This window comes from Falco naumanni, chromosome 13, assembly GCF_017639655.2.
Source record: "Falco naumanni isolate bFalNau1 chromosome 13, bFalNau1.pat, whole genome shotgun sequence".
Lineage (NCBI taxonomy): Eukaryota > Metazoa > Chordata > Aves > Falconiformes > Falconidae > Falco > Falco naumanni.
Genome location: NC_054066.1, coordinates 15,587,310 through 15,614,495, shown reverse-complemented (window position 1 = coordinate 15,614,495; position 27,186 = coordinate 15,587,310). Strand labels below are relative to the sequence as shown.

The 27,186-nt window shown below is 36.2% G+C and overlaps 1 protein-coding gene across 6 annotated transcripts in view; it reads right to left on the bottom strand.

Moving 5' to 3' along the window:
* ACAP2 (ArfGAP with coiled-coil, ankyrin repeat and PH domains 2) overlaps nucleotides 1–27,186 on the bottom strand; it is a 66,694-nt gene that overhangs the window by 22,013 nt on the left and 17,495 nt on the right. For all 6 annotated transcript variants that reach the window (XM_040612890.1, XM_040612891.1, XM_040612892.1 and 3 more), the window contains exons 2-10: nucleotides 25,664–25,721; nucleotides 22,928–23,047; nucleotides 21,543–21,596; nucleotides 17,996–18,054; nucleotides 17,313–17,496; nucleotides 14,985–15,029; nucleotides 13,801–13,896; nucleotides 9,959–10,033; nucleotides 3,111–3,223 (exon numbers count right to left, since the gene is read on the bottom strand). In XM_040612890.1, coding sequence (XP_040468824.1) covers nucleotides 3,111–3,223; nucleotides 9,959–10,033; nucleotides 13,801–13,896; nucleotides 14,985–15,029; nucleotides 17,313–17,496; nucleotides 17,996–18,054; nucleotides 21,543–21,596; nucleotides 22,928–23,047; nucleotides 25,664–25,721 — 804 coding nt within the window. The remainder of the gene's footprint in view (nucleotides 1–3,110; nucleotides 3,224–9,958; nucleotides 10,034–13,800; nucleotides 13,897–14,984; nucleotides 15,030–17,312; nucleotides 17,497–17,995; nucleotides 18,055–21,542; nucleotides 21,597–22,927; nucleotides 23,048–25,663; nucleotides 25,722–27,186) is intronic.

Sequence of the window (27,186 nt, the reverse complement as noted above, 5' to 3'; positions counted from 1 at the left end):
AGTCACAATAAAAAGAGATTGCAAAATGTCCAGCAATCTCACACAGTAACACTGAATTACAAATAGCTTGAGGTTTACTTCCTAACCTGCTCAAACACTACTTGTTTCTCAAGTCAGTGTCATGCAGAAGTATACCAAGAACAGGAAAATTGATGCAAAAGGTTGAAAAAACTGACATCTTGAGACAACAAAATCCAAGCTGTCAGCTGCCCAATGAAGAAACATCATCCTAGCATGAAATTAGCTTGGACTGGAAACAAAATATGTTTTAATTCATTAGAACAGAGTTGTCCCCCTTCAAAGGGTTGCATTATATGGTTTTGATTTTTTCTCTCCCCCAGCAACCAGACTTCCGAGGATAGTCCACTAAGGTGTCCATGGATTCACTGACCAAGATGTACACACAGAAGCATCTCAATTCTCTAATCTGTTAGCTAGAATCATGCTGATGTGTGTCACACCCAGACAAAAATCAAGTGTACTATTTCCTTTTCTCTTATGTTTTTAATGCTGGCAAGTGTAGACTAATAGTGGTAATTGCAATGATTTCTGGTGCCTTTAATTCCGTCTTAAAGGACTACTTAAAAAGGATCATCAAAATATCAATTGATACCAACAGAGGGGGAAAAAAGGAATTACCATTGTAAATACGTATTGTTACTGACAGTGCAAGTAACAGTTAGCAAGGAAGATCAGTTGCCGTTGCCCTAGGTTCAGAACATCAGGAAATCCCAGTATTTCTTTTAGGCAAATTCTGCTGGTTTCGTTTCAGCTGGTTGATCTTATACCCACCTCCCCCAAAGATGGGCATACAATGAAGCAGCAAACCCCTATCTGATAAGAACACTGAAAGTATCTTCTCTGTCTTAAGGTCTCTGACTTCAGCTCTGAATTCCCTCATACAAAACAGCTAATTCTCTAAAAGTTTCCTCCTTGGTATTTCATTGTACATTTTTACACACAAAACAGTTTAATGCAATGAGACAGTCCTTTCTTATATTCTACCTAGCAACTGGAAAACCACTCATTACTAATATATGGTAAACTTTAATCAGCAAGCAATTTAACGTAGCAAGCAATTACAAATACATTCAAAAAATAAGAAAATAGTCTCTTTTTATTAAACCATGAAAAATTAGTTCAGAAAGTAATAGTTGTCTTCATTAAAGTGGTCTTAAATGTGTATTTTATGTATGATAACACTACTAGTAGTTTCACAACAATTAGTTATTATTTGTCAATGTGAAGTACAAAATTCAAATGATTGAGTTTCTAAACTGTTTATAGATAGCATATCCAACACTATTCTCTGCTTAATTCTGAAGCATCCAACTAGCCTATCACAGTGAGATAAATTATCAAGAATCTAAGACTAAAAAAGGTTAAAGGTTTAGCTTTATTAAATACTCCTGTGACAAACAGAAGAAAAAGCTATAGGCAAATATAAATTATATAGTAAAAGTAGGTAGCTTTGACTTGTTACCTAACTCTTGGCTCTCAAATAACTTACAGGTTTGAACATATATAATAAAAAAATAAACAATAACTTAACCTGAAAGAATGTCATTTGTATCTTGATTTAATTACAACTTCCCTCTATTTATCTTGTGTCCATTTAAGTTTCCAACATACAGAAACTAGAGAGTAGGATTTAAATAAAAGTAACCACCTTAAGGTAAGATACATGTCCAGCATCACTAGGTATGAAGCCATGTGGAAGAAAAATATTTCTCAGCTACCTTCCCATACTCCTGCTTTGCTCCCTCCTGTCACCACCCCACAGAGCAAGGGCTTCATGCTATCCAAAAGAACCACCCAGACGTGAGTCAGTTTTGCCTTATCAGTAGGCTGCAGTCAATCCTGCAAACTACCTTGCAAACAGGACTCTTTCAGCCTGTTGAGAAGCCAATAAAGGACAATCTCCTGCACTGTTACTGCAGATTTTTGTCAGTTAGTGCTTACACTAACATTTTACATCACACCAGAAACATTCTTTTGAAGCACATTTCCCAGTTTTCTCCTTTCACTCTCCTTTGATGCCTTGCAGATTTGTCCCCGAGAACTCAGAATTCTGCTTGGGTGAAACTAAGCCAGAATGTACATTACAATTGCAGATGGATAATCAGACCACAGGACCAGACTAGAAGCAGTCAAAAGCAAAATCCCTTGAACTAGTTGCACATGACTTGCTAATCCAGATAGTCTTACTGACGCCAGTGGCCCCCTCATCAGTCTCTGGATTTAAGTGGAGTAATCCCAACTTGTCATAGACTTGTAATGTTCCAAGATGCTCAAGGAATGATAGAAGAATTAAGGTTGGAAGGGACCACGTATCTCAATGCACATTCTGGCCTTTGAAACAAGCAAAGAGCTTAGCAGAAGCACTGCTGAAAAAATTGCAGAGCATAATACAGTAAAAAGAGCGCTCTATCACAACAAACCAACTTCAAAATTCAAGAACCGTATCCAACTATACTGTAAATGCTCCTGCATATATAATATTTCCTTGAAAAACGCATACATCCTTGGAAATACAAGATAAATCCTGTTCAGGTAGAGAAATATTTAAACAATAGTAAAATATACATTGTTAAAAGAAGCATGACTAACAACATATTTTCAATTCCCAACAGGACCATCAAAACCACTAAACAGAAGTCATTGCACAGGACAGGAATTGTAAAGGATAACAGTTATGCATTTCTTTCAGGAAAAAAACTTCAGTCCTTCACTGTGTTGCCCTGCTTCCAATGGCTACACAACTTCCATTTTACTTTGTCCTTGTAACACTTATTTTCCCAGCATATATATTCACCTGGCTTACTGTACATAATCAGAAGGGTTGAAACAGAGCAATTCTTAAGTAAAGGATTTCCATACACAGGACTTCTCCACACTAATATACACTCTTCGAAAAAGGCTTGCAAACAACTAGACAGAAAATAAGGAAAAATGGCTTTGGACTGTCATCTCTACATTAATTAAGAGTCATCCAAGTGTTCTGTCAAAACTGTGGAATCTGTGAGTTGCATAGGTTATAAGTCAGACCAGAGTTTAGCTTAACAAGCAGTATCTTAATAAGCTAGTAAATAGAAGTTCTGAATCATTACCTGTTCCATGTCTTGAAGGCATTGCTGGCTCGCTTAAATAGATAACCTTCCATAACAATACCATTGGCTGCATCTACATTGTATTCTAGTTTAGTATCATCACTGGAATAATCCTAGTACAAAGGAAGAAGACAATAAAAAAAACATTGCAGTTTCAAATGAAACTTCAAATACGGGCAGTATTAACATCAAAAAAGAGTAAACATTTAAGAATAATGTTTTAATTACAACACTTATTAGTGAAGTCATGACTTAAAAAAAAAATAAAAATTAAATCGTTTCTAGGAGATTAGAATGCTTAAGACGTTTACTTTATCTACACACAAGGCGAAATTCTTGCTCGGGTATTGGTGACCTTTGTGGCCAAGTAGAAAGCAAACATAACCAATAGAGCATCTGATGCTTCAACTGCCTGCTCAAATGGTCTCACATATATTCCAAAGAAAGGGAAGAGTAAGACAGAGGAAAATAAATGGGCAATGGGAGTTTGGAGTCAAAACTGAGAAGCAACTGCAGCTTGTTGCAGACAACTGTAAAGAGCCAGCCATCCTTTAGCATTTTCTTCAGCTTTGCCATCTTGACAAGTGAGCCAGATCAAAACTTAGAAGATAAGTAACCAAATAAAGATGACGCTATCAGTTATCTCTAAATTAAAGCAGTCAGGGCGCTGGCAATGATGACAAGCTTAGCAGTAATTTTTTCTTTATGATCTTTGGCAAGAATACGAAGCCAGATGTAGGACAAGGGAAGATACATTTCGATCAATCTAGTAACAAGTGATAACAGTTAATAACAGCTTAACAAATGTTAGAAAGGTTACTGCTTCACATCTCCAAAGGTAGAGTAAGTAGTAATACATGTGGTGATAATTTGCTTTTAAATCTCATCTGAAACAGCATGGACTCTTCCCAGCGCAGTATGGAGCTCAGGTATTCAGTCAGTGGGAGGCTATAGCTACTAGAGGTGCATGAAAAAGCACACATGGGAAGATACCGCTTATGATAAGCTATGTCCAGTTATCTAAATAATATCCATATTATTTAATTTCACTGTTAGTGTAATATATCCTTAAAGCAGACCAGCAACTTCTTCCCCTTCACTAGGGCAGAAGATGCACACCACTGAAAATTAAGTTTCAGAACAAAAAAATCTGATCAAATACTAAAAATGCAGGACATTTCATAATGTCAGTCCCCCATACCTTCAGCAAGTACTTTTTGTAAATTGAAAACATCAGCTTTGTGTGAAAAGAAAATCTCTGTTTTTTACTTTGCTCCTTAGGAATTTACCTATACATAGGGGAAAAAGAGGCTATATAAAAAAAGTCAGCTTCAAAACCAATACCATTAGCCCTTTCTAGTAGTCCAGCCTGTACACAACTTCTCTGCTACGCACAATGTTTACCCTTATACATGCAGATGGTTTGGTTCAACATAAGGTTAATTAAACAAGACAGTGAAGTGGTTACAAATATCAAATGGGCCCGCTACACTCCCAGGCCAGCACAGCACCAAAATCCATAAAATTACTCAAGAGTGTTTTCAGCTATTACCAATCTGAATAGAATAACTAAATTTGAAATGTTAAATCTAGATTTTTGTTAATTCACTGGCAGAAGATGAGTGCAAAAGCAGGAATTCCAAAAGAAAATGGAACTATCACTACTATATATTGATCTGAATAAACATATAGGTTGCAAATAAAAGCTTCTCAAAAATCACAAACTTGCAATTTATTATTCAGCATTTAATAACTCCATTTTCTGCCTGTTTTCTAGATCAGAACATGCTGAACATTGAAGACCATTAAGCACAAGCAGCCAAATATCACAGTACAATTTTAACTTCGTATTTCACAACTTATGACACAAACATTGAGTGTTAAAAGTCCCTTCTGTTTTCTCATCCTCTCCAATTTTTTTTTATTTTTTTTTTAAAAAAATGAGAGAAAACCCCTAAAGCACAGATTTAGGCATGCTGATATCACACCCCCTCCCTCCCCAAAAAACTGATAAATTACTCTAACTTACCAGCTCCCAAACATAATGAAACCTGCTAAAGATTTGCATCTTCCTAGTGATGCCTGCAACTCCTTGTGTAGTGAAAGATAACATACATTCCCTTGGTCTTTTCTGTCCAAACTACTATGTATGTAATCACATTTTCCTTCAGGTTTGGAGAACTGCTGCAGAAAATGCAACTGTTTTTTCCACTGAATCTAGATGCACGCTTCCAAGACATATACAAGCATGACAGCAAAACTCCTTGCAATCATTTATCATGCTACACACTCAGTTCAAATTGTCTAAAATACTGAACCTTCCTCATGAAGTGCCCCTAGTATCATTTTTAATGGCTTCCCTGATTGACTTCCACCTTTATAGAGCAGATTAAGACGCAAGAGTATACAGACAAGTGTTCAATATTTTCCTAACTATACAGAGCAGACTACCAGCTGCGGGGAGGAGGGAAGGAGTAAAGCTTTTAAGTGCTTTATCCATAAAACTTCATTGATAGAAGTTGTGGTCAGGAAAGAAATTGAACAAACAAGCAAGAAACTTCACAATTCATTTCAATTAAAAGGATAAAAGCAGAAAAAAGAACTAGGTAAGTTGTGTCTGATTTTATAGTCTCTGCTATTTTATAATTAAAGGATAGGAGAAAAGCAGTCACATTATAGTTTATTTTTATCTTGGTGCATGGAAAAGTTTAGTGAATCACAAAAAATAATCAGGGGGTGGAGAGAAATACATCCATATCTTTCCAGTGTTCTGCATAAGAGAATCACATGTTAATAAACCCAGCTGTTTTATGTGATTCAGAATTTTGTATTCCTTAAGCAAACAGGCAGCTAATAAAGACTGACTTTTAAACATAAGTTAACTGCTAATTAGGCGTCAGTTATGACTAAAGTACCTAATCAGAACTAAGAAAATGAAGCCAGTATTATGACAGTTACACTGAAGTGCTGTATCGCACATTCCATTCAGTTCGAAGGGAAGAAGATCTATGGCTTCTATTCTGATACTTATTTTTCAAGGCTGGTCAGCTACTGGAAAATAAGTATGTAGAAGTGGTTTATTTAAGTGAAGTGTATAGCATGCTTACATGCCTTTTTCACCCCCATCCCCCTCTTTTTCTTTAAATGTCCATAAGAGATAGCAAACCAGCCAGCAATTGAAAAACTTTCATTTCCACAATTAAAACTAATCTGCCAGGTCACAGAACACCTATTTTACTTGACAAAGTTTCAATGAATGCGTTTTCACGTGAAATTACAGATTTATCACACATACTGGATTTATTTCATAGCTTGCATGGTTTCTGTTTCTCTACATATAATGTTCTTTTTACCAAAACATAAACCCCCATACTTTTCAGCAGCATTTACTTTCAATATGAAGACTGCTAGCAGGTTACGAAAGCTATTCAAGCCATTTCATCAGTAGATTGCATGGAGTGTGAATATCACCATTTTAACACCGAATATGTATTTGGTATGCTTTGTACTTTAGAAAAGCAGAATTTTTTGAAGTTTTTAAAAAAGCAGTAAGTGGGGGAACACAAGTACCAAAGAAAACTCTAATCTGAAAAATTAATCCAGCATATACCAAGCAGAAGACACTAACAGTGCAACCCCCCTTGTTTAGAAAGTTGCTTCCATTCCCTTCCCATTGGCAAAATAAATGTTTGTCATGCTTAAGTTGGAAGTCCCTTGAGAAAAGGCTTAGAAAGAACAACAGCCACAACAAGTAACAAAGTTTATATTCCAGGACAAAGTGAAAGGCGGCAACATAGCCATTGCGCATACAAGTCACTTGAGATACTATCAGATCTTTGTTTTTAGAGACACGAATGATTCTGGTAGCATCTGGTTTCCTATCACTTTGTTTACTCATGATGTTAAAAATTTTCAAATCATTCTCACTCCAGCTGTTTCCTGAGCAGTTCTTCAGATGCAGGGTTTTTCGGGTTTTTGTGTTTTTTGTTGCTTTTTTTTTAAGGAAAAATGGTTTGAATACAACAAAGTATTTGAAGTTCAATGCAAACATTTTTCCTGTATTATTTCCCTCATTTTAGAACAAAATATTAGCTTTGTCACAAAACCAAAAATCCATAATGCTATTTACAGGTCCAATAGATTTTAAAATTATTTCTTAATTCATTATGTTACTACAGCAATGGGCTGCAAACTGCTCAGAAAGCAAGAGTTATGTCTTAAGTGATATTCACACTGATGCCACTCTTGATATGAATCTTCCCCTATAAAAATATATTGCAAAAAGTTCCCAGAATCATGACATTTCTAGATTAATCCACAGTATGTGTTGCTCCAGAATAGTAAGAGGGTTTTTTTCCATATACAGAAAAAATAAAGACTTGTTTCCTACAAATTTGCTGAGTATATTAAACACACAAATTAAAAAACATCAGACATCAGTTCTCTTAAAATAGAAATCAAACTACAGTGGTGACCAAGCCCTTCCATGACTTTTGTGTTAGTCTCTCACAACAGCCTAATTAAATAGGATGATGTTTACAAAGAAAAGTGAGATGAATTAAAGCAATTATTCTGCATGCATATGCACATATATGCAAACACAGGTAGTGGGTGCGTAGGTGTGTGCACATGTGCACTTACCTATACATTTCAGAAAAGGAACTGTTCTTTATCCACACAATGGAGAAAAGGCATCGTTCTGAAGCATTAGATTAAAACTTCAGTATATTAAATGTATATATATCTCATGTAATATTAAATACAAGAAGCAGAAGTCTCGTAGTTATACAACATGGAAGGATTTGGCACTGGAAGATTTTAGAATACATGCCTAAGAGGAAGCCCAGCGAAAAGCAACATGACAAGCCATGAGAAGTGAATAAAGAAAAAGGTTGCCATGCCGGTCAGATTGACTAGATGACAAATAATGATATAAAGAACAAGATCCAAGGTCTAAGGCAGTTCAAGATTCTGAAATCCTGATGAGCTGGAAGCAATCTTGGTGGGAAGGTTGGGAAAAGCAAGTAGGAGGAGACAAAAAACAGACAACACTATTTGAATATGAAACCAAGAAAATTTGACAAGCTGTTAAGAAGAATCTCCAGCAAAGCATGCCCTCCAAAGCCTAGACGCATTAATCCAGGCATTATCACAAAAATACATCAGTGATTGACTGATAAGGACAGGAGACAACATACACAACTTGAAACACAGAACTTTAGAGAACATACAATCCAATCTGACTACCCTGATTATACTTTAGAGACAGCATAAAGTTATCATTCAATTTAAATAAGGAACAATATATATATAACCTCATTATGATTGCCACCTGTACTAGAAACCAAGAATATTTAAATTACACACTGATACAGGTTATTAAGTTTCATGAAGCTTAAGTTTCAATAACCATTGATATTATTAGGAACAGTTTACCTGTAAAGCAGCCTTTAGCAGCATTTGAAGAAAAAACAAAATCTATAAAGACCATTGGCAACAGCAATGACCAAATCACAGTAATAAGTTATTATTTCTATGGCAAACCAAAAGATAATCGCCCATAACTTACATTCTCCACCAAGCACTGCTGTTCTCTAACAGTAAAACCCTCAACTACTGCCCACTCCTGAAAGTAGGCCTAGAGCCCAAACAAATTAGAATTTGAGTATCAACGTTAATTCCAGTTCCATCTCTTTCTAATCTCCCCTCCTTCTTCCCCTTCCTTGCCAGTAGTTATCTCCTGTCTGCCTCCAAACACAGCACATCAGCACTACCCTAAAACTCATCATTGCATCTGCTCAATGTCACAGTTACAGCAATCCTAACGCTTCCCACCAACTCCTGTAGGAACAACAGGATAAAGTGACAAAAGCATTTTCAGCAACCAAAAATGTTACCTTTTCCCATCAGTATTAATATTGACTCCTACTAAGGCTACCTAAATTATAATCTTAGCATATTTTCATTCCTGAATTTACTCATCAGATTTCACTTACACTAGGCTGTTTTGGTTTGGGGTTTTTATTTATTTTTAATTTATGCCACCTGAACAGATACAGAATGTATTTGAATGAGAGTAAGAAGTGTTGCATTACCTTTAAACTGGTATCTAATCCCTTTCAAAAGTACCTGCAGTATTAGCTCACTACCGGAGAGTTCAGTGGAAATATTTTTAACTTCTAGCATTATACCTGCAAAACCAATACTGATCTAGAGCTTCTGAAACATCCAAACTTAAGTCATTCCCCCCACAACATGAATTATCTACATTTTTCTCAACAAGCAAAAATAATTACTACACATACAAGTCAGCCCAGAACAGCAATTTAGTGTTATCACTGTCGTATTTGTGTAGAGTTGAACACCATACATTAGACATCCTTTTACAAAAGTTTACTTTCACTCTTTATATGCAATAGCAGCTACCTACTACCTCAAAGTGCTGCACTCTTACTTGGCACAGTCCAGAAAATTATATATACGACTGTAGGACTGTGCAGCATATACACCAATTCTACACACGCAGAGGAGGGAACAATTACAACTTCTACAACTATATTGAATCAAAGATGTAATAAGAATTAAGAGCTCTAATGAAATGTTAGAGTCCCAGCATTCAGAGAAATTATATTGTTCTATTCGTGTTTCAGTCAAAACTAAACATAATGTTCTGCTCTGTAATACAAAATTAATATCTGCAGCCCAACCCTACACATAATATGTGTAGTCTATTACTCTGCACTAAGGATACAATCTCTCACAGTTCAATGCAGAGACACACTGCTGGGGAGAGATGCTAGAGATACAAATATGTGTGTGCAATCTGCCTTTTACATTCTCTCAAGTACCTTTTGTTGAATAGTGGAGTGCTTTTGCTCCATATCTCTCTTCTCCTTTGCAGCATCTACAGCCAACTGATCCAGCTGTAAAGAGAAACAGAAAATTGGATCTTTAGAAATCAAGAGAAATTTGGCTCAGTAGATTTCATAATGCTGACAAAATAGAACACATTATGTCTAGACACTGCATGACTTTTGTTTTAGTTGCATAGCATAATTACTCTGGTCACAAAGTGTTTACCTTCAATAACCACTGAAGCCTCGTTTAAAGCACTGCACTACCATCCTAAATTAACCTCTACGAAAGGTGTACATTTCTTGTAAGCCTTAGAAGAAATGTTTCAAAGAACAGCATGGTGCCAAGCATATGCGACTCTATACCGCATTGGTGCTCAGTCTCTGAAGAGAATGACTCATGCTTTAGCTGCTCTTTGCTGGCTGACTGGCCTATGCAGCAGCACTGGCATTAGCAGCAAAAACTAGAAGGAGCAAATGCTAGTGATTTTTTCCCCTCCACAAAGCAGGGGAACTGCCTCAACCAGGCTTTTGTATTGATAGTTTTGATGAGGTCACCAGGAGTATTTGAGCAAGATGCCTTGAAATCTTATGCAGAACCATTCAATCTGTTACTAGTTTCACAAATAACAACAATATGATTTTGCAAAGAAGAGAGACTGTCAAAACAGAGAAACTTAAAGTTAGCATCCTTACAAAGCCTGTGACAATAAAAAAACCGCTACCAAAAACTTGCTGCAAGCATGTCCCATATCTATCTAGCTATTCACATGTCCCATAGCACTAACACATAATCATTTTCCTTTTAAAGCCAGAAGGAAAAAAAAAACCAAAAAACACAACCATGGCAGGAAGTTTAAGATATCCCGTAAGAGAGCAAGTCTAGTGTTTTGGGGGGGAACTGTGGGTTTGGTTTTTTGGGTTTGTTTTTTTTTTTTTTGGGGGGGGGGGGCATGGTGGTATGCGCATATGTTTGTTTTAATAGACTTTATTGTTCAAATAAGAAATACTGTGAAGCAGAGGAGCAGATGCTGCCTGAAAGACCAGTTAGCTTGGTACTTATATGACATGCTATGGAATCTGATTAATTCCTCCCTTAAACAGCCTATAATACAAGAATGCCATTAACCCCAGTCAGTGCATCTTACTGGATAAGAATGCAGATGCAATACTGAACACAATGGTACAGCCTGTAGCTTTACATCTGTGGGACAGATCTCATTTTACTCCTGACCTAGAATGAGGAGACCAGGAACAGTATACAACACCAGATTTCCAGCTGAAGTCAGTCACTTGGCAGAGGGCACAGTATGACTAACAACCTTTAATTCACACACAAACAGGATTGCCTCCACCCACTCTCACAACCACAAGTGAGGACCCCTGCCAACTCTGGTCATTTTCTCCAGCACCGTATTTTCCCTACTTGAAATGATACAAATGGAAGAAAAAAGGGACAATAACTGGCTCTTACATCCTTGTGCTAGACAGTCTCCAATGATGAAGGAGCCATCAGACAGGACATTTGAACTCAATTCCATACTCTCTTAACTCTTCTCTCCCTGATTTCCTCTCTGGATTGAATAGCTATACCAGCACTTTCACACTTTAGAGGTATTTGTGAACTTTCACACTTTACAGGTATTTGTGAACATAAAGACATGGAAGACTGAAGCATCCAGATGTCATATTTATGTAGCTATATGACTTTAAAAATGATAGAAGAGCCGCTAAAACAGAGACTGGGCTGCCATTATGCTCAAAGACTGTTTTGCACCAAGAACCCTGTGAAACCTATGCTTTTACGATAAAGATCAGAACTGGCCCAAGGGCTGTGCAAGACTCTATAGGAGTCAAGTTTCTTGCCAAAATCTCAGATTCAGGAATCTGCACATGGCCCCCAGAAATTATTCCTCCTACCCTGCTAGATGAAACAGAAGGTAGTTGCATTCAGATTAGGGCAATTACCTCTAATTTATCATAACTACAATTGTTTGAGAATACATTTACCACAGCATGTGACAAAGTTCTGAACAGCAGCTCACTTCATCATTTACTTTTTTACTGTCAAGACAGCACTGCACTATTCCAGTTTCCAAGCTCAGACCAGAATTTCTTGTTTTCATTCAGGTGAGCAACACTTCAACTGCCTTAAATAAAAAAGACAGCATACGACTACCAAGAGCTGTGGTCAATCACACAACTAAACTACCAAAATCCCAGTCATTCTACCACTACTGAATAGTCTTCAAATAATTAATGTTTTTCAAAATACTGCACTTACTGGTAAATGTATTTTCATAAACATATAGTACTATAAGTGGTACTCTGTAGAGAGCTATGTCAGACTAAAGTGTTTAGCTTTTTGAATAGTCATGCCTGAATGAAAATTCAAGTAGGTTTTCTTTTTAAACTAATACATTTCACATGAAACGTGCCAAATACCCTAATTTCCACACAAAAGCTTATATTGCACTTGTGTGCCATTGAAGATTCCCCTACAATGATGTGATTTACAAGTAATCCTACCCTGACCTACAATATCCAGAAAGCAAAATTGCTCATTTCTATACTGTCATGTAAACCAGTTATTTTGAAAATGCAAACCAAAATAATTTAAAATTATAATGATACTATTTAAGATCACTTCAATTTTAATAATTCAGGTGCTGTTAAATGTAATTAAGATCATACACAAAAAAATTATCCAGCAAAATTCACCGACAGAAAGAATCTGACAGTATTTTCAGAAAACTCTAGCAAATCCCTGTTTTATGTCACAACATACCTTCCCTCTGACCTGTTAAAAAGACAGAGGCTTCAACCAATACAAACTGCAAAGCCACTAAAAGTTCAAGTTTAAGCTATTTATTAGTCTGCTTCTGTCACAAAAAACATCCATTACTTATACACCAAAGTCTGCCACAAAAGAATAATTCAGCAAGTTGTACAATTTTAGGGTCTTCAGTCTGGACAGACACTTTGAATTTGGGTTGGTTTTGTTTTGTGGACCAGACTGGGAAGTGGTAATAGAGGGTTCTGCGCCAGTGCAGTTGTTGCAAATCCTTAGATAGAGAAGAAAAAAAAAAAAAGAAGTGTTGGACAAGTATTTCCAGGCCCATCCAACTTGCACTGAAAACAAGTCAAAACACTGCTGAGTCTTCTCCCTGCACCACAGACCGATCTTCAGTTGAATATTGTATGTTCTTATATATTTTGTATAACCATTTTCAATGTCTGCTGTGTGCAGCTGGCTGTGGTCCACCTAACCTTTTCATGAGTCCGTCACTGAAAATGCAGAATTTGTAATTGTGTGTTCTTAAACAACAAAACTAGGCAAGAAGGATTGATTCACTGTATGAATTCAGTTTTGCACTACTTAAAACAGAAGTCTGATTTTACTAATCTAAATTACCAACATTCATGCTATTTTTGGCAGACTGCATAATTTATACATAAATATAGTATACAAGTAGAAGGAGAAAACCTAATCTCCTTTTTATTATTAAAATATATTTATAGCACAGGTCATATACAAAAATTTTAAAAACAAAATAATCCAATGTCCTGAATACCACAGAGTACCTCAAATGCCACTATATGGCTATATTTAAGTACATAAATCCTAAAGGTAGTATTAATTTTAGTGAACAGACAACTTACAGTTTGTAACTATTATCATTCAAACCACTTGCAGTGTATTTTTATGTTTTGTTTTTATCACACTGCAGTTCCCTTTTTGTTGAATAAACCTATGAAGTACCCAATGTGTACGCATATATGAGGTTTTCATTCATTCCAGCATATAGTGATGACATTTTGAAGTAATTTGTTACCTGTGCACCAAGATCTTTCATGTAGGGCTCAAGTTCACTAAAAAGATCATAGCCTTGATGGAAAAAAGCCAGATGGGCATACATAAACGATAACATCTGGAGGGGGAAAAAATACATTTTTAAAAGGATGAAATATTTACGTGGTATCTGATATTTTACTTAAATAATTGACGTGAACAAACTTAAAATACAATTCCAGGGTTCATCTCTGCTCTCATATGCTGCCAATTTTACATCAATATCTCATACAGCTTCCAATGTCATAAATAAACATGCAAGGTAAAGGCAGCAAAGAACCAAGTCAAGAATCTCAGACATTAGTTAATAAGATTAACCCCATTAACAAAACAAATCTGCTTAAGGGCAGAAAATTCTAATACACATCACCTGAAACTTATCTCCTGTTTAACCAGGACACATAAATTAGAGCAGCTACAGAATACATTTATTAATGATCCAAAACTATAACCTTTATGAACACATAGCCAAGAAGACCGTCCAGTCTTAGAAAAGTTGGAAAGATGCAGAGCAGTATGGCAATCAGCTATAAAGCTGTGATCCAACTAAAGTTTTTGCTATTTAAAAGAATTAAGGAAATTAAAGGAGTGCAAATTCAGACATTGGAAAGAAAAGCACCATTTAATTTGGCAGTCTACAGGAAACTTTTTACAGAGATAACGTGAAGCAGAACAGAGAATACAATCAGAAGAAAACTAGCATGCAGATATAGCTGTATATTAATTTAGCAGATACCATAATAAAGCGTATCGTATATCTGCTATTACAATATGCTATTTACATTTTAAAAAAACATTATTTTTGTGGAAAGAGCTGAATCCATCTTAGAATAGATTATAAGTAGTACTTATTGTTTATAAATGAATATAACAGACCTAAACAGCAGAATTCTTGGCAAAGTTTGACTTTAACCATTAACATACCGAAGTGTCAACAGCAGTGAAAACCTTAAAAATGAGCGTTCAAATCTGAACCAAATGGATTGCCAAACAGTTAAGCATCTATGCCCAGCTATAGTAAAAGGCCAAACTGTCACCAAAGTGCCAGATGTACTGATAATGTTTTGATGGCTTTTAGGACTAAATTTTTAATATGCTGCTTTAAAGTCATATTTTTAATTTCAGATGTAATTAAATGTTTTCTATACTGAAAAAAGTCTATCTTACCGATTTTAAGATTTCTGCTCTTCTTTTAGACTGAAGAACATTGATCTAGAAAAAAACAACTTCTATTATTCTACTTGCAAATTTTCCCCACAGAAGTAAGCTTCAAACTACTTCCAAATAATCGTATCAAAGATTAAAACACTGGAAGAACATAACAATATCAAATTTCACAAAGCACTACTTTTCTAAAACAAGATTGCCACAATATTGAAGTGATGCAATCAGAAAAAGCTTGCAGAACTAGAATTTCAGTGATTGACACAACTTTCTCTGATTAAAAGGGAATATACAAGACATCATGTGTTAGCTAGAAGTAATATAATACATCATTCAAGGAAAGAAAATTGGTACCCATTTTCAAGAGACTGAATTCAACATGTTTCAAATACACTTCCTGACAGTATGAGCTAACCCAGACCACCAACTTCATAAAGAAGTTACACTCAGCACCACTGCTGCCTCCTGTCAGGGAAAGGAACGGACAGCAGAAAGTTTATTCTTCCCCTTGGGCTGACATTGTCTAAAGCATCCCAAAACTGGGATATAGCCCCAGCCTCTGAAACAAGCAAGATCAAAATAACTTCAATAAATAACTTCTCATACATATTTATATTTAAGCTATATATATTTGTGCTTTTAAGCCAGCTGTAGTCACTGACAAATGGTGTTGCCCTATAACTTGAAGAATTTCACATTACCTAGAAAAAAAATAACTGATTTTTCACATTCACCTAGTTCCTCTATTCTTTGTCCTTTAATCTCTAAAGGTTGTCATCCAGAACTACAAATTTTAGTTTAAAAGCCCCATTTAGCCAAAACATGCATGTTTTTTTAATTTAACACCTCTATGTCAGTTTAAAATTCCAGAAAAAGAAATAAACTTACTGAAGCTATAATCAAAACCAGATTGTACTTCTGTACTTAAATAGTCAGTATTTTGGAAAACCTACTGCAGCAAAAATAATTAATTTGTTTGTACAGAACAAAACCTTAATTTGTGAGACAAAAAAAATTAAAAGGAAAGGAAATGTTTAGAAATACAGTTTAAAGCCAATATAGCTACAAAAAGACCATAGTTGTGAAGCTACTTTTCCAGGTGACAAGAGTCACCCAAGTAGAAAGAGCTCCTAAAGCTGAATTCAGTTTTGACCTCTTTATCTAAGAGATGCTGAAACTTTTCCCTGTTACTTTAAACGCATCTTTATCACAGGAACTGCTCGTACTCTGAGCATCCGAGTTCCAGAAGGCAAAGGCTCTGCAGTTCAATGCACACACAAGGAATTTGACTATAGTAATGACTGCCAGCTTCCCCCGTACCCCCACCCCCCCGACTACTTGATGTTAGCATAAATAATCAAGTAGTACATAATTCACATGACTTTTTAAACATCAAAATGAACTTTGTCCTTAGTGTTCAAAAGGCAGGCTCAGTGTTGACCACTGACCATCATCTGTACATTGATTAGATTGATTCCATTTCACTTTATAGGTGACATATGCAATTTAAAGAATAGTTAGTTAACTAAGGTTTAAATAAGCAACTGGATCGTCACAAATCAGTATGATTATGTCTGATATAAAAACAAACAATTTAAAAGGATTTTTCTGTGTTTGATCATAAGAGAACCCCAGACCCATTTTAGGAGCCCCCAACCCCTTGTACCATCCTGTTTTGCTGCAGTTGTGGATAACTATGAAACAGATGAACTGTACGTATTAACAGAAACTTTATTATTATTTCACAAGATTCAAGGTAATAGGACAAAGAACAACCTCTTGTCACTCTATGAGACCCACACTAAAAAGCAAAAGAATAGTTACTTTCTTCATTTCCCGTATGGTACAATGCCAAACTCTGAGGCTTCCAGACAAGTCAGATTTGTTAAATAAAACTCAAAGCAAACAACTGAAATTGTAGTAGTAGCCAACATCCTGTATCAGAATTACCCAGGTAATTTGCATTTCCTAGGCTAGGTTACATTTTCTACTTCAAGTATGTAAGAAACTACAACACAGCCAACTCTAAGTATCAGGCAAATACTAGTGGTGTTTGTTTTTTTTTCCCAAAATTAATGTTCAAGTTGGAAATTAAACTCTGTCATTACAACAACAGCACTAAATACCAATGCATTAAGCAATAAGAATGCATCAAGTAAATAAATGTTGCTCAGATTTCACTAAAAAAGAAATTACTTGCAGACCAAGTTATTCCTTTTTTACTGAATCACCACAGCTTCTGAGAAGCTTACAATAAGAACTTCTACAGGACAGATATCTAACTATATGTAACAGACTGTTTTGAAAAGTAACTTCTATTGCTGCACTTACCTGAAGAACGTAATCCAGAGCTATGTGTCGAAAACATTTCCGTGTTGCAGTCAAAATATTCGTTGCTTCCTCTACTTCGTGTTGCTTATTTCTTTGAACTTGGGCATTTTTTACTAGAGCATTCTCTTTTTCTTCACTAACTTTTTCAAACTGTTTCTTTGCATCTTTAAATTTCCTAATATCTCTAAAAAAAAAAGGAAAAGTGGTTAACAAATGAATTCCAAAGCATGAAAAAATTGTTTAAATATACAGTAGACAGACCATGCTCATGACTGTTACTGCTAGTTTCTTTGGTTTCATATTCTTCAAGATGAACTTGGATCAAATGGATATCATATAAAGTATGATAGAAGTTTTGTCTTTCCTCTGAGAAAAGGACACGATTGAAATTTAAATAAAGGCATCTCACACTTACTGGGGAAAAGCTTTGGGAAGCACTTTTTTCCCTAAGCTTAGACAATGACAACATGTAATTAAGATCTGTAATTCATATTATTTCAACATATCTGCAGCTGGATCTAAAGCCTCACTGATTTGGGGTGATTTTGGTCCAGTTTTAATACACAGTTCTCAATTTATGACCGCAGTTTTCAGGAAGCATGTTTCACCAACCTACTCAGATTACATGTTTTTGGATTCTATTTTACCTATAGTTTTCCCATTAAAAGTTCAAATTAACTTACTCTTTAACAAAAGTCTGAAGTTGTGCTTTAATCGATCTTTGGGTTTGGTCAAACAGGATCTGAAAGAAAAGCATTATTATGTAGGTCAATAACTCATGGGTATTTGTAACTTTTCATTTTAGACATACACATGGTTATTATGCAGAATTAGATGAGAATTATTATTATACCAATGTGTGTCTAATAAAAATATTAAACCCTTCAAAGTAGTTTTGAAACAAATAAATAAAGAATAAAATAGGGAAAGTAACACAAACCTAATACCTTTTGCTGGTCTTTTCTTAAAGACTGTGGTTATAAGGACAGACAAGAGCTCCTGCTATCTTATTCTCTCGTCCTGACAATATAAGACATGCCCACCTTCATAGAACATGTTTATTAAGATTATTATACAGGCAAGAGTATCACTGTATAAACAGCCTTAAAGAAACAACTTAGAATGTTAAGTAACAGCTTCTTTTGATTCTTCCTTTCACAATTTAACCAACAACTAAAAAGACAAATGAAACCATAGAAAGAACATGCCCTTAACTTCCGGCAAAAACACACAGAATGAAATTAATGCTGAAAATGTAACATACACAGGTAATTACTACCATCTCCTTTACTTAATACATTTGTAAAAAAACACCCACTGTTGAACTGCTAAGAGGAATGGCTGCTTCTTTTTCTAAGATTAAGCCAGGCCTCTCAAATTTCTTCTGATTTGGGGAGGTGGAGGTGGGGGTGGGCAGAGGATATAATCTATTCATTCAGATTGTAAAGCTTGAAAAATTTATTGAGTTTCCAAGGCCACAGCATACCTCAATGTTAGGCAACTTAGAATTTCTTGGATGGTAAGAGAAAAATACAACTGAGGAATGAAAATGCACACTCCTTTCAGCTTCACATCTGCCCTCTGAGTTTTAGCACAGAATGGAACAGGTTATGAGACAAATCCTTTTGCCACTTACTGTGCAGGCCACAATCACAAAAAATAAAGAGATGAACAAATATAAGGAATAGTAGTTGGCCCGTCTGAACAGTATCTTTCCCAAAAGGTAAAGATCTTTAGGCGTTAAATAATTTTATTGAAACAGCAAGTCAAGAACTCAAAGTTCAAGTCAAAAAACACTTTCTTTGGATGTTCTCAGTCTTAGTTTCCCTATTCACAAAATTTGGGAATGAAAAGCCATGCAATGCCAAGTACTGACAGCAAAACCCTTATCAACTTGTTTCTCTTTCTAGAAAAGAGTGACAGAAAGCAAACATGATTAAGTCACCCATTAACAGTGGTACTATATCTTCCATCCGCTCTCCATTTTTTTTGAGGTTTTCAAGACTAAATGGGGTAAAACCCTAAGCAATCTGCTGTAACCTCAGAGCTGACCCTCTGTGGCCTCTTCCAATTGTCATGTATCTAACAGTAACACATGGAAAATCCTGTTTGTATTCCCACTTTGGGAAACCAGAAAAAGACTAGAACAGCTAAAGAACTTCTTGACAAGCTGGTAGTCATGCTGGGACTACTCCCACTGGTGACATTTAAGTTTGCCAGTGCCTGAGGAGTGCACCAATCAAGATCAATGCAGAAAGAGTATAACCAGATGGGAACTCAAATGATTAGTGGACTCCCAGAAATATGAGCCTTGCAATTCTCTTTACAGTAATGAAGACAAAAAGTGCAATGCAGAAAAATACATACACATTTTTTCCCTAAAAGAACAGAAAAAAAGCATCCCCATCATGGTCTGACTAGATTTACAGCCTTTCCAACACATTACCTTTGACACACAACCAAATTTAAGAAAGCTGTTTTTCGCCATAAGCTGTCAAAGCTACTCCCCCACCGATGAATCAGTGAAGGTGCTGCATTAGTCTGGTTCCTAGCCTTATTTGTAGCAAAGCCTCATATGAGAAAACTGACAGTCATCCAGATCTCAGTAAGACCATCTCCTACCCCTTCCCTCTGGAACAAACCTGCCTCTCCTCCTCCTTCCTCTAGCAGCTTCTCACTCATGATGACTCTCCTCCTCACCTGATGCTGGTCAACAACAGAGCTGACACTCTGAACTAGTAAGTCCTGTGAACTAAACAGGTTCACAAAAAGCAACAAAGGACCACAACGTCTCTGGCAAAGCTCTACATCAGGACCCTGCAACATGCCTCACTTCTTATGTTTGTGACTTTTGGTAAAAGCCCCTGTTCTACTCACTGTGCTTGAACACAGCAAGGAAGGCGATGGGGGGGGGGGGAGCGGGGGTGGGAAGCAGGACAGAGTAGTCCTACTTAGATCTGCAAATAAGTCTAATTCTTTTAATATGGCTTGTTCTTCACACTCTGCCTTCCAACAGCCCTAAAGGGAGAGTTGTGCTGTGCCAAGTTTTACCAAAGCACTGCAAGCTAACAACATGGTTAAGAGAGTAACCAGTAGCAAGAAGTGTGAAGAAGTAAAATAGGGACAGCCAACGGGATCTGCCTGCTCAATCTAATCTGCAGAAATCACTGACATGGAAGTTAAGACTTTCTCCCACTACTGCTGCTTTGAACATTTGCACTAGCTTCCCTGTATCATCACAGTATTGCAGTTTTCGTTATATTAGGTGTACATATATACACCTCATAATGGAAAGGAAATCCAACTCAATAGTATTAACCTGTTTCCCTTAGTTTCCCTTCCCTTATAAAAGCATGCATTTTCAAAGAAATGCCCAATAAGATATTTTTAGAAAGTTACGTTAATGCTAACTTAATTTCAGCTGAAGCTGTTTGAATCCCATTCTATCTTATTACATTTTGAACTCCTAGCGGCATTAAAAAAATATATATTTAAGGTGTATTTAAAGTGTCCTGCATATTTTCAGCACTTTGGAGACACAAATTGCTGGAAAATGAAAGAAAAGCAGTAGAGTCCAAGGGAAGAAGAAATAGAAGAATAAACACATCCTTTAGGCTTTCAGGATACAAGACTATAATCTTTAGAGAAGAAAAAACTCAATCATTTTCAGTACAGGCAAAACTGAGCTTTCTGATGAAGTCTGACATGCTAAAATCACTATTAGTCTTAAACCCTAACATTTTCTCCTTTTTCTACACCTGTCTAAACCTGTCATACTTCCAAAAAGAAAAGCTACACACAAATCAGAGATGCTTCATTTTGTGCATTTTAAAGGATGGGAAAAATGTAGAAATTATGGAAAAGGTAATCATTATTTCAGTCCAGAAAAGCAACCTGCTCATGATTTGTCACTGCTGTCCATCAATTTGATTAAAAAAAAAAAGATGAAACAATCCAGTATTTACTCTGGTTTACAGCACTGGATTTTAGCAAAACTTACAAATTCCAAACAAAGAATAAAGCAAGATTAAAAACCTGCAGAAAAGGGGATATAAATACTTTATAAGCAAAATACAAATATAGTATCTACAAGCATAAAATGAGAGGTATTTATTACCACTTACCATGACTTTGCAAATACTAATCAATAAGAAAGTTTTAGCATTATTCTGTTATCAAATATAACTGGAGGTAAGCTATCAGTGACATGTTTCACCTAGAAATACTTACAGTGTGATAATTGATCATTTCCTGTAAAGTGTCAGAGAACTTTGTCAAGCTGGTCTGTAAAGAGAAAAACAAAGTGGTTTAAGTTAAGCCCTACTGAATCACAGCACAAAAGCAACATTTTAGAGGTTTACAGCTTTTCAATAAAGAGCCTTGGAATTGATTTTCCTTATCATGATTATTAAACTGAAACCACTATTCTAGAAGGAGAACACAGGGGTAATATCAAGTAAACCTGTTGAAGTAAATCTATTAAAAATGTTACTGCTACCAACCTATATATAAAGAACCAATCTGAAAAGAAGCAGGAAAAAAAAATCAAATTAAGTTGACTAAACTATGGGAAGTTCACATAATTTAACACATTAACTTACAATATTTAGTATTAAACTAAATATCGATTTCTGTTTTATACTAACACCGGAAACCTGGTTAACACGTAATCATCAGTACACATTTATTGCAGGAACTACTGCCTCGCAGCTGACATGCTTAGCAACATCAACATCAGTCTGTAGAATCCATGTCGCAAACAGTTCGAAAACAATAATCCTCAATATATTTGGATAACTGCTTATTTCTTACACAAGTATAACAAAAACCTACTTGGAATCAAATAATCTAAATTCTACTAGTTTGCCATCACACTACATTTCTAGCAAGTTTCCAGAGAACAACAGTTTCAGTTGCACACAGACTACACTGAAGCTCACAGGCACTGTTTATTGTTCATTTCAACTAGTGTGTAAAGATGCATACATGCAACTGATGTTCAATTACATAACGTGCATTAAATATAGACAATATACAGAGATGTGCACATAATTATACCTGCATATTACACAATTTCATGCCTCATTTCAAAGTTAAGAAGCAGGAAATATTAGGTGTTCCAAATTAGCCCAAAAGGGCATCAGTCTGAGGCTACTCCATCAAAGTGGGCTCTGTGCACTTAAAAATTTGAATTTCTATGTACTGGAGAGTGACAATTCCAGGATCCAAGAGATCAACTCTGGGGATTTAGTTGCAGACAACTGGCTCTTAGGATCTCATGACTAGAACCCCTTATTTACTTACCCCTTATCTAGCCAAGTAAACAGGGCAGCTGCTCACAGCTTCAACCTGATTTTCTCCACTCCTCCGAAGTGGAGACTATTCCTAACCCAATACATATTTTCTAGAATTTAGAAAAACCCTGTCATTGCAAGTTACACCTGAAACTAAACAGCATAGACACTTGCTGTGCTCACTCTTAAGACATTCTCAAAGAAAAAGGAACAAAAGGGCAAATAGTATAAATTTCAGCTACTTTTCTTGCCACCTGTTATCTTTTACCCTTTTTAAGTTATGCTTTTCTCCTTCTGTTTTCATCTCTTAAATAGACTTACCTCAACCAATGCATCTTTACAGGAATATAGCGCAAGGTCTCTAATTCCATTCATGAACTGCTTGTTGGCTGTACAGAATGCTTTCCCAGTATCAATCATGGCAATGCAAAGCTTCACCAGCTGAAAAGAGGCGGGGGGGGGGAAGACAAAGTGGAAGCTTGGGGTTTTTTTTCCACACTACTATATAAACATGAAACATACTGAGCTTAGTTAACTTTAAGAAACAGATTTTAAAAGTTAAATTCTAAATTTGCAGAGCGCCACATTCTATTAAAAGCTTTCTATTGTGGAGTAACAGCTATAAAAATACTACTCTAAGTCAACTGGATACACCATTGAGAAGGTAACTAATCTTTATTAAATTATTTTTGGGTTTTTTATCGTTCACCAAGATTCTGCACATTGAGAGCTACATGACAGCAAAAAGCACAGTAACTGAAACAATTTGCTCGCATTCTAATCAGTTAAGTGTTTTCTGGTTTCGAGCCAAAAAACCCCAAAAGAAACACCTACCAGTTGTTTCATCTTGAGACACTCTAAATACAGGAACAGGAAAGCAAAAGGCTATGTGCGCAAAGCACAACTCAGGAGATGGTTGCACCTCAAAAGGCAAAAACCAGTCATGTTTTCGCTCATTAGAACAGAACAGTCTTTCTCTGATGGGTTTCCATCCCTACCACTCACTGCTTAGGAAAGCACCTTAGCTATCACGGTACTGCAGTCTGATACGAAGGCCATCAGTATATTGTGATGGATGTTTTCCCACTTTTTGAACCATTTATGCACTGAGCTATTAATGAAAGAAAGAGTGATTAGTGCAATCACTAAGATGCTCTCTTGAGAGAAGGCACATTATAACCAAGTTCTCCCATCCTAAACCAAACTGAGAATAAAATCTGAAGATTGAACATTTGTCTCTGAAAGATTTTAAGGATGTTAGACAAATTTTCAAGAAGAACAACACAGAAGTACTTCATCCTATGGTGGGGCAAAGAAACCATCCAAGTGACCTTCCTGCCTTATCTACCCAATGATTTTATGTTGATTCAGATCCTCTTAAGGCAAGGCAGAATCTGAATATAGTCTCCCACATTCTGATGAATGGCCAAGTTGCTTGAACAAAGGACAGAAAAATCACTACCAACACGATCTTTTTCCCCCCTTCACTTCTGCTTATGGTTCACAATCCTGAACCCAGCATCCTTTCTTCTAGAGGGGGAAAAAATGCAGATAATGTAGCTTAAAGTCACAGTTGTGGGACAATAAAACTAAGTTTAATATGAGTAACTGAGTAGAAAAGTTAAGCAAGTCTAGATAAATCATTACCCTCAGGCCATAGTCACTTCAGCTCACACAAGAAGCTTGGCTTTCAACTTTAGTGTTGTATTTCACATTACAATTAAACTACTTAAATATTTACCTTGTGTACTTGCTTTCTTGTCAGGGGAACAAACGGGATTGGGTGGTTTTGTTTTAAAGAGTACTAGGATACTGTCTCAGGGCAAAGAGTAATATTACAGTTACAGCTTTTACATGATAGAATGGTATATTTGGCACTAGCCTCCTACAGGACACTGGGGGCAAGGCCATGAATAATGCCCCTTAAAGAATCTGACAAATCTTTTCCCCATAAATGACCCTTTTAGACTGGTGGAAAACACAAGCTTCCAAAATAGGTTTTTCAGATTCTTTAAAAACTTTCATGGTCTAACATACCAAAATAGACTCATCACCCCTACAGTAAAAATGTTTTATACCCATCAGTTTCATAAAAAAATCACAACAAACAAAAATTAAGTATCTTAAATTTGTTTTGAAAAAAGCAAATGGTTACGTTATTAACTATGAAAACTAGAAATATTATTACAAGAAGTAACAAGAAGTCTTCAGACTTAACACTACACTACACTTAACTCCTCTTTCTGCAGCCAACTGGAAGCTGCAGGAACAAAAGTCTGTATTCAAAAAGTAGCTAAGAAGATGAACAAATAACATCTGCCTACCACGTTAAAACACAGGCAAAAAGTAATTTTAAACATTTAGCATAAAGCGTGAAGGAGACTTTCTACAGGTATAAACCAAAAATAAGCCACCCTCAAAATACTAACACAGAAAACCCAAAAGCCTCTGAATACTACTGGTTAGGAAACTAATAAATGGATTGTTAGATACTGAAAAGATGTACATAAAAACTTCCCTGTACATGCACAAAGCATGACAGAAAGCAAGATTAATTTTACAGCAGTTAAGTCCTCCAGACGAAAGCGAAGGATATATACCTATATGCTGCAGAGTACCGGAGACAGAAAGCACTGACTTTAAATCTCTAAAACAAAAGAATATCCAGATGTCCTCACAGTACGCAGTTGTCATAAAACATAAGCTCTCAATGCAGGGATGGCCAGCCCCTGGCTTTTTACATGAAAGCTGAATTAAGTTTGCACATAGCTCCCACTGTGGGGCTGTCACATGAGTTCAAGGGGGGCCCATAGCGTCAGGAGGGTATTGCACAACCCAAACCCTCAGCTGGGGGAGAAAGCCAGTTCACACTGGCTGTTGCTGCTGTTACTCAAGCTTGAATCTCTTGAGGCCCAGCTGTGCACTCGATCCAGATCTGTTTCCTCCGCAAGAGCAGAGCACTTGGTCAGCCGCTTCCCAGCTGTGAACTTTAAAACAAAACCTAAACACACCTTTTTATAGTTTTCAGAGCAGATATTGTTGATTTAAAAAGCTTACCTTGTCAAGTTTCAGTTCCAGTTCTGTCACATCTCCTTCTACTTCTTCTAAAGCTGCCCTGCATGGTTAAAAAAAAAATATTTTCCTGTAATTTATTTATTTATTTGTACAGACAAATATTCTGGAACTGGGGCAAACAGGCAAGGACACATTAATTTCACCCATTTATTGCCATCACAGTTTAACTTAGGTTTCAACTATGTAACAGCACAGATCTTAGAGAACTACAGCAATTGCAGAAAATCTGACAGTAAAAAAGAAAAACTACATCACTGATAAAACTTATAGCTTAGTTATAAAGGTTTGAGATTAAATTTCATTAATCCCAATGTTTGTCACAGTGAAATAAGTTTCCTCTATTCTTATATAGCTAATAGTCTACATGTTTGAAAGTAATAAATGAAATAAGAAATTTCATTCAGACTCTTAATTTAAGTAATTCTTTTGCCAACTCTCCCGGCTCAAACCTGCTAGTCTCCAGCTACTTAATGAATGACTTTACAATGAGATTATGTAAAGTATTCCATTTGCCATGAGTCAACTGACGTAGTAAGTTGAAGTGGCACACTTTTTATATCACTTGCCTCTAGTCTAGACTGGTTGCAACTTTCAGGCCAGTGAAACTTCACTGACCAGGAAAAGTTGCTTTCATGAAGCATTTCTGAAGCATAACTTTTTCTTGCTTGAGAGTGATGTTTCCTTTGACACCTCCTTCCTTGCTTATTGCTACCTGAAATAATAGAAGACTGAGAAAGTATGACACTTCATTCAGAGTCCACGAACATTGCTGTTCCATCAGGCTATGGCCGTGAGAGCTTGAATGTACTAATTTCTGGCAACGAACACCCTTGCTCCCATCACAGGGTGCCTCATTCTTGCAGTCATTCCAGCATAACTGTTCATGGAGCCACACTGTTCACCAGTAGTAGTCCGCCTCAGAAAAAAAGTAATAGGAAGTTTTCCGTAATGCTTTTTGGAAAATTGGATCGGACATTTCACTCCTACAAACAAGTCTTCCTGGAAAAAGTGAGACAGGCAGAGAAGTATGATTTGGAGCAAGAATTTCTTAAGCCAGCTTTACCACCAAAGTAAGAGTACGTGGAACCACAGCTTTGCTGTCTCTTGCTAATTCCTTTCTAGTTCACACAAGTTCAAGCCAAGAACAAAAAAAATAAAAAAAAAAGACTGGATCAGGCCCCAAACTCAGGAAAAGCAGCTTTTACAAGAATAGTTCTGAAAAACACTGCCAATTGCCTGCAGTTCTCAAACACTGAGCATGACATTCCCAGCTTTTTGCAGATTTCACTACACATAGTTGCATTCCAGTTTTTGTATCTGTGGGTATTCCCACAGTTACATCCTAGGTTTTATATCCAGGCACATTCCTGTGCAGTTACATTTTGGCTTCTGCTTCTTCCCTAGCTTCAGACCACAAAGGATTTCAGGCAACATAAATTTCTCTTACTTTATTTTCTTCCATAAATTATTAAATTTCATTTAAGTCTCTGGAGTTAAATCTTGTT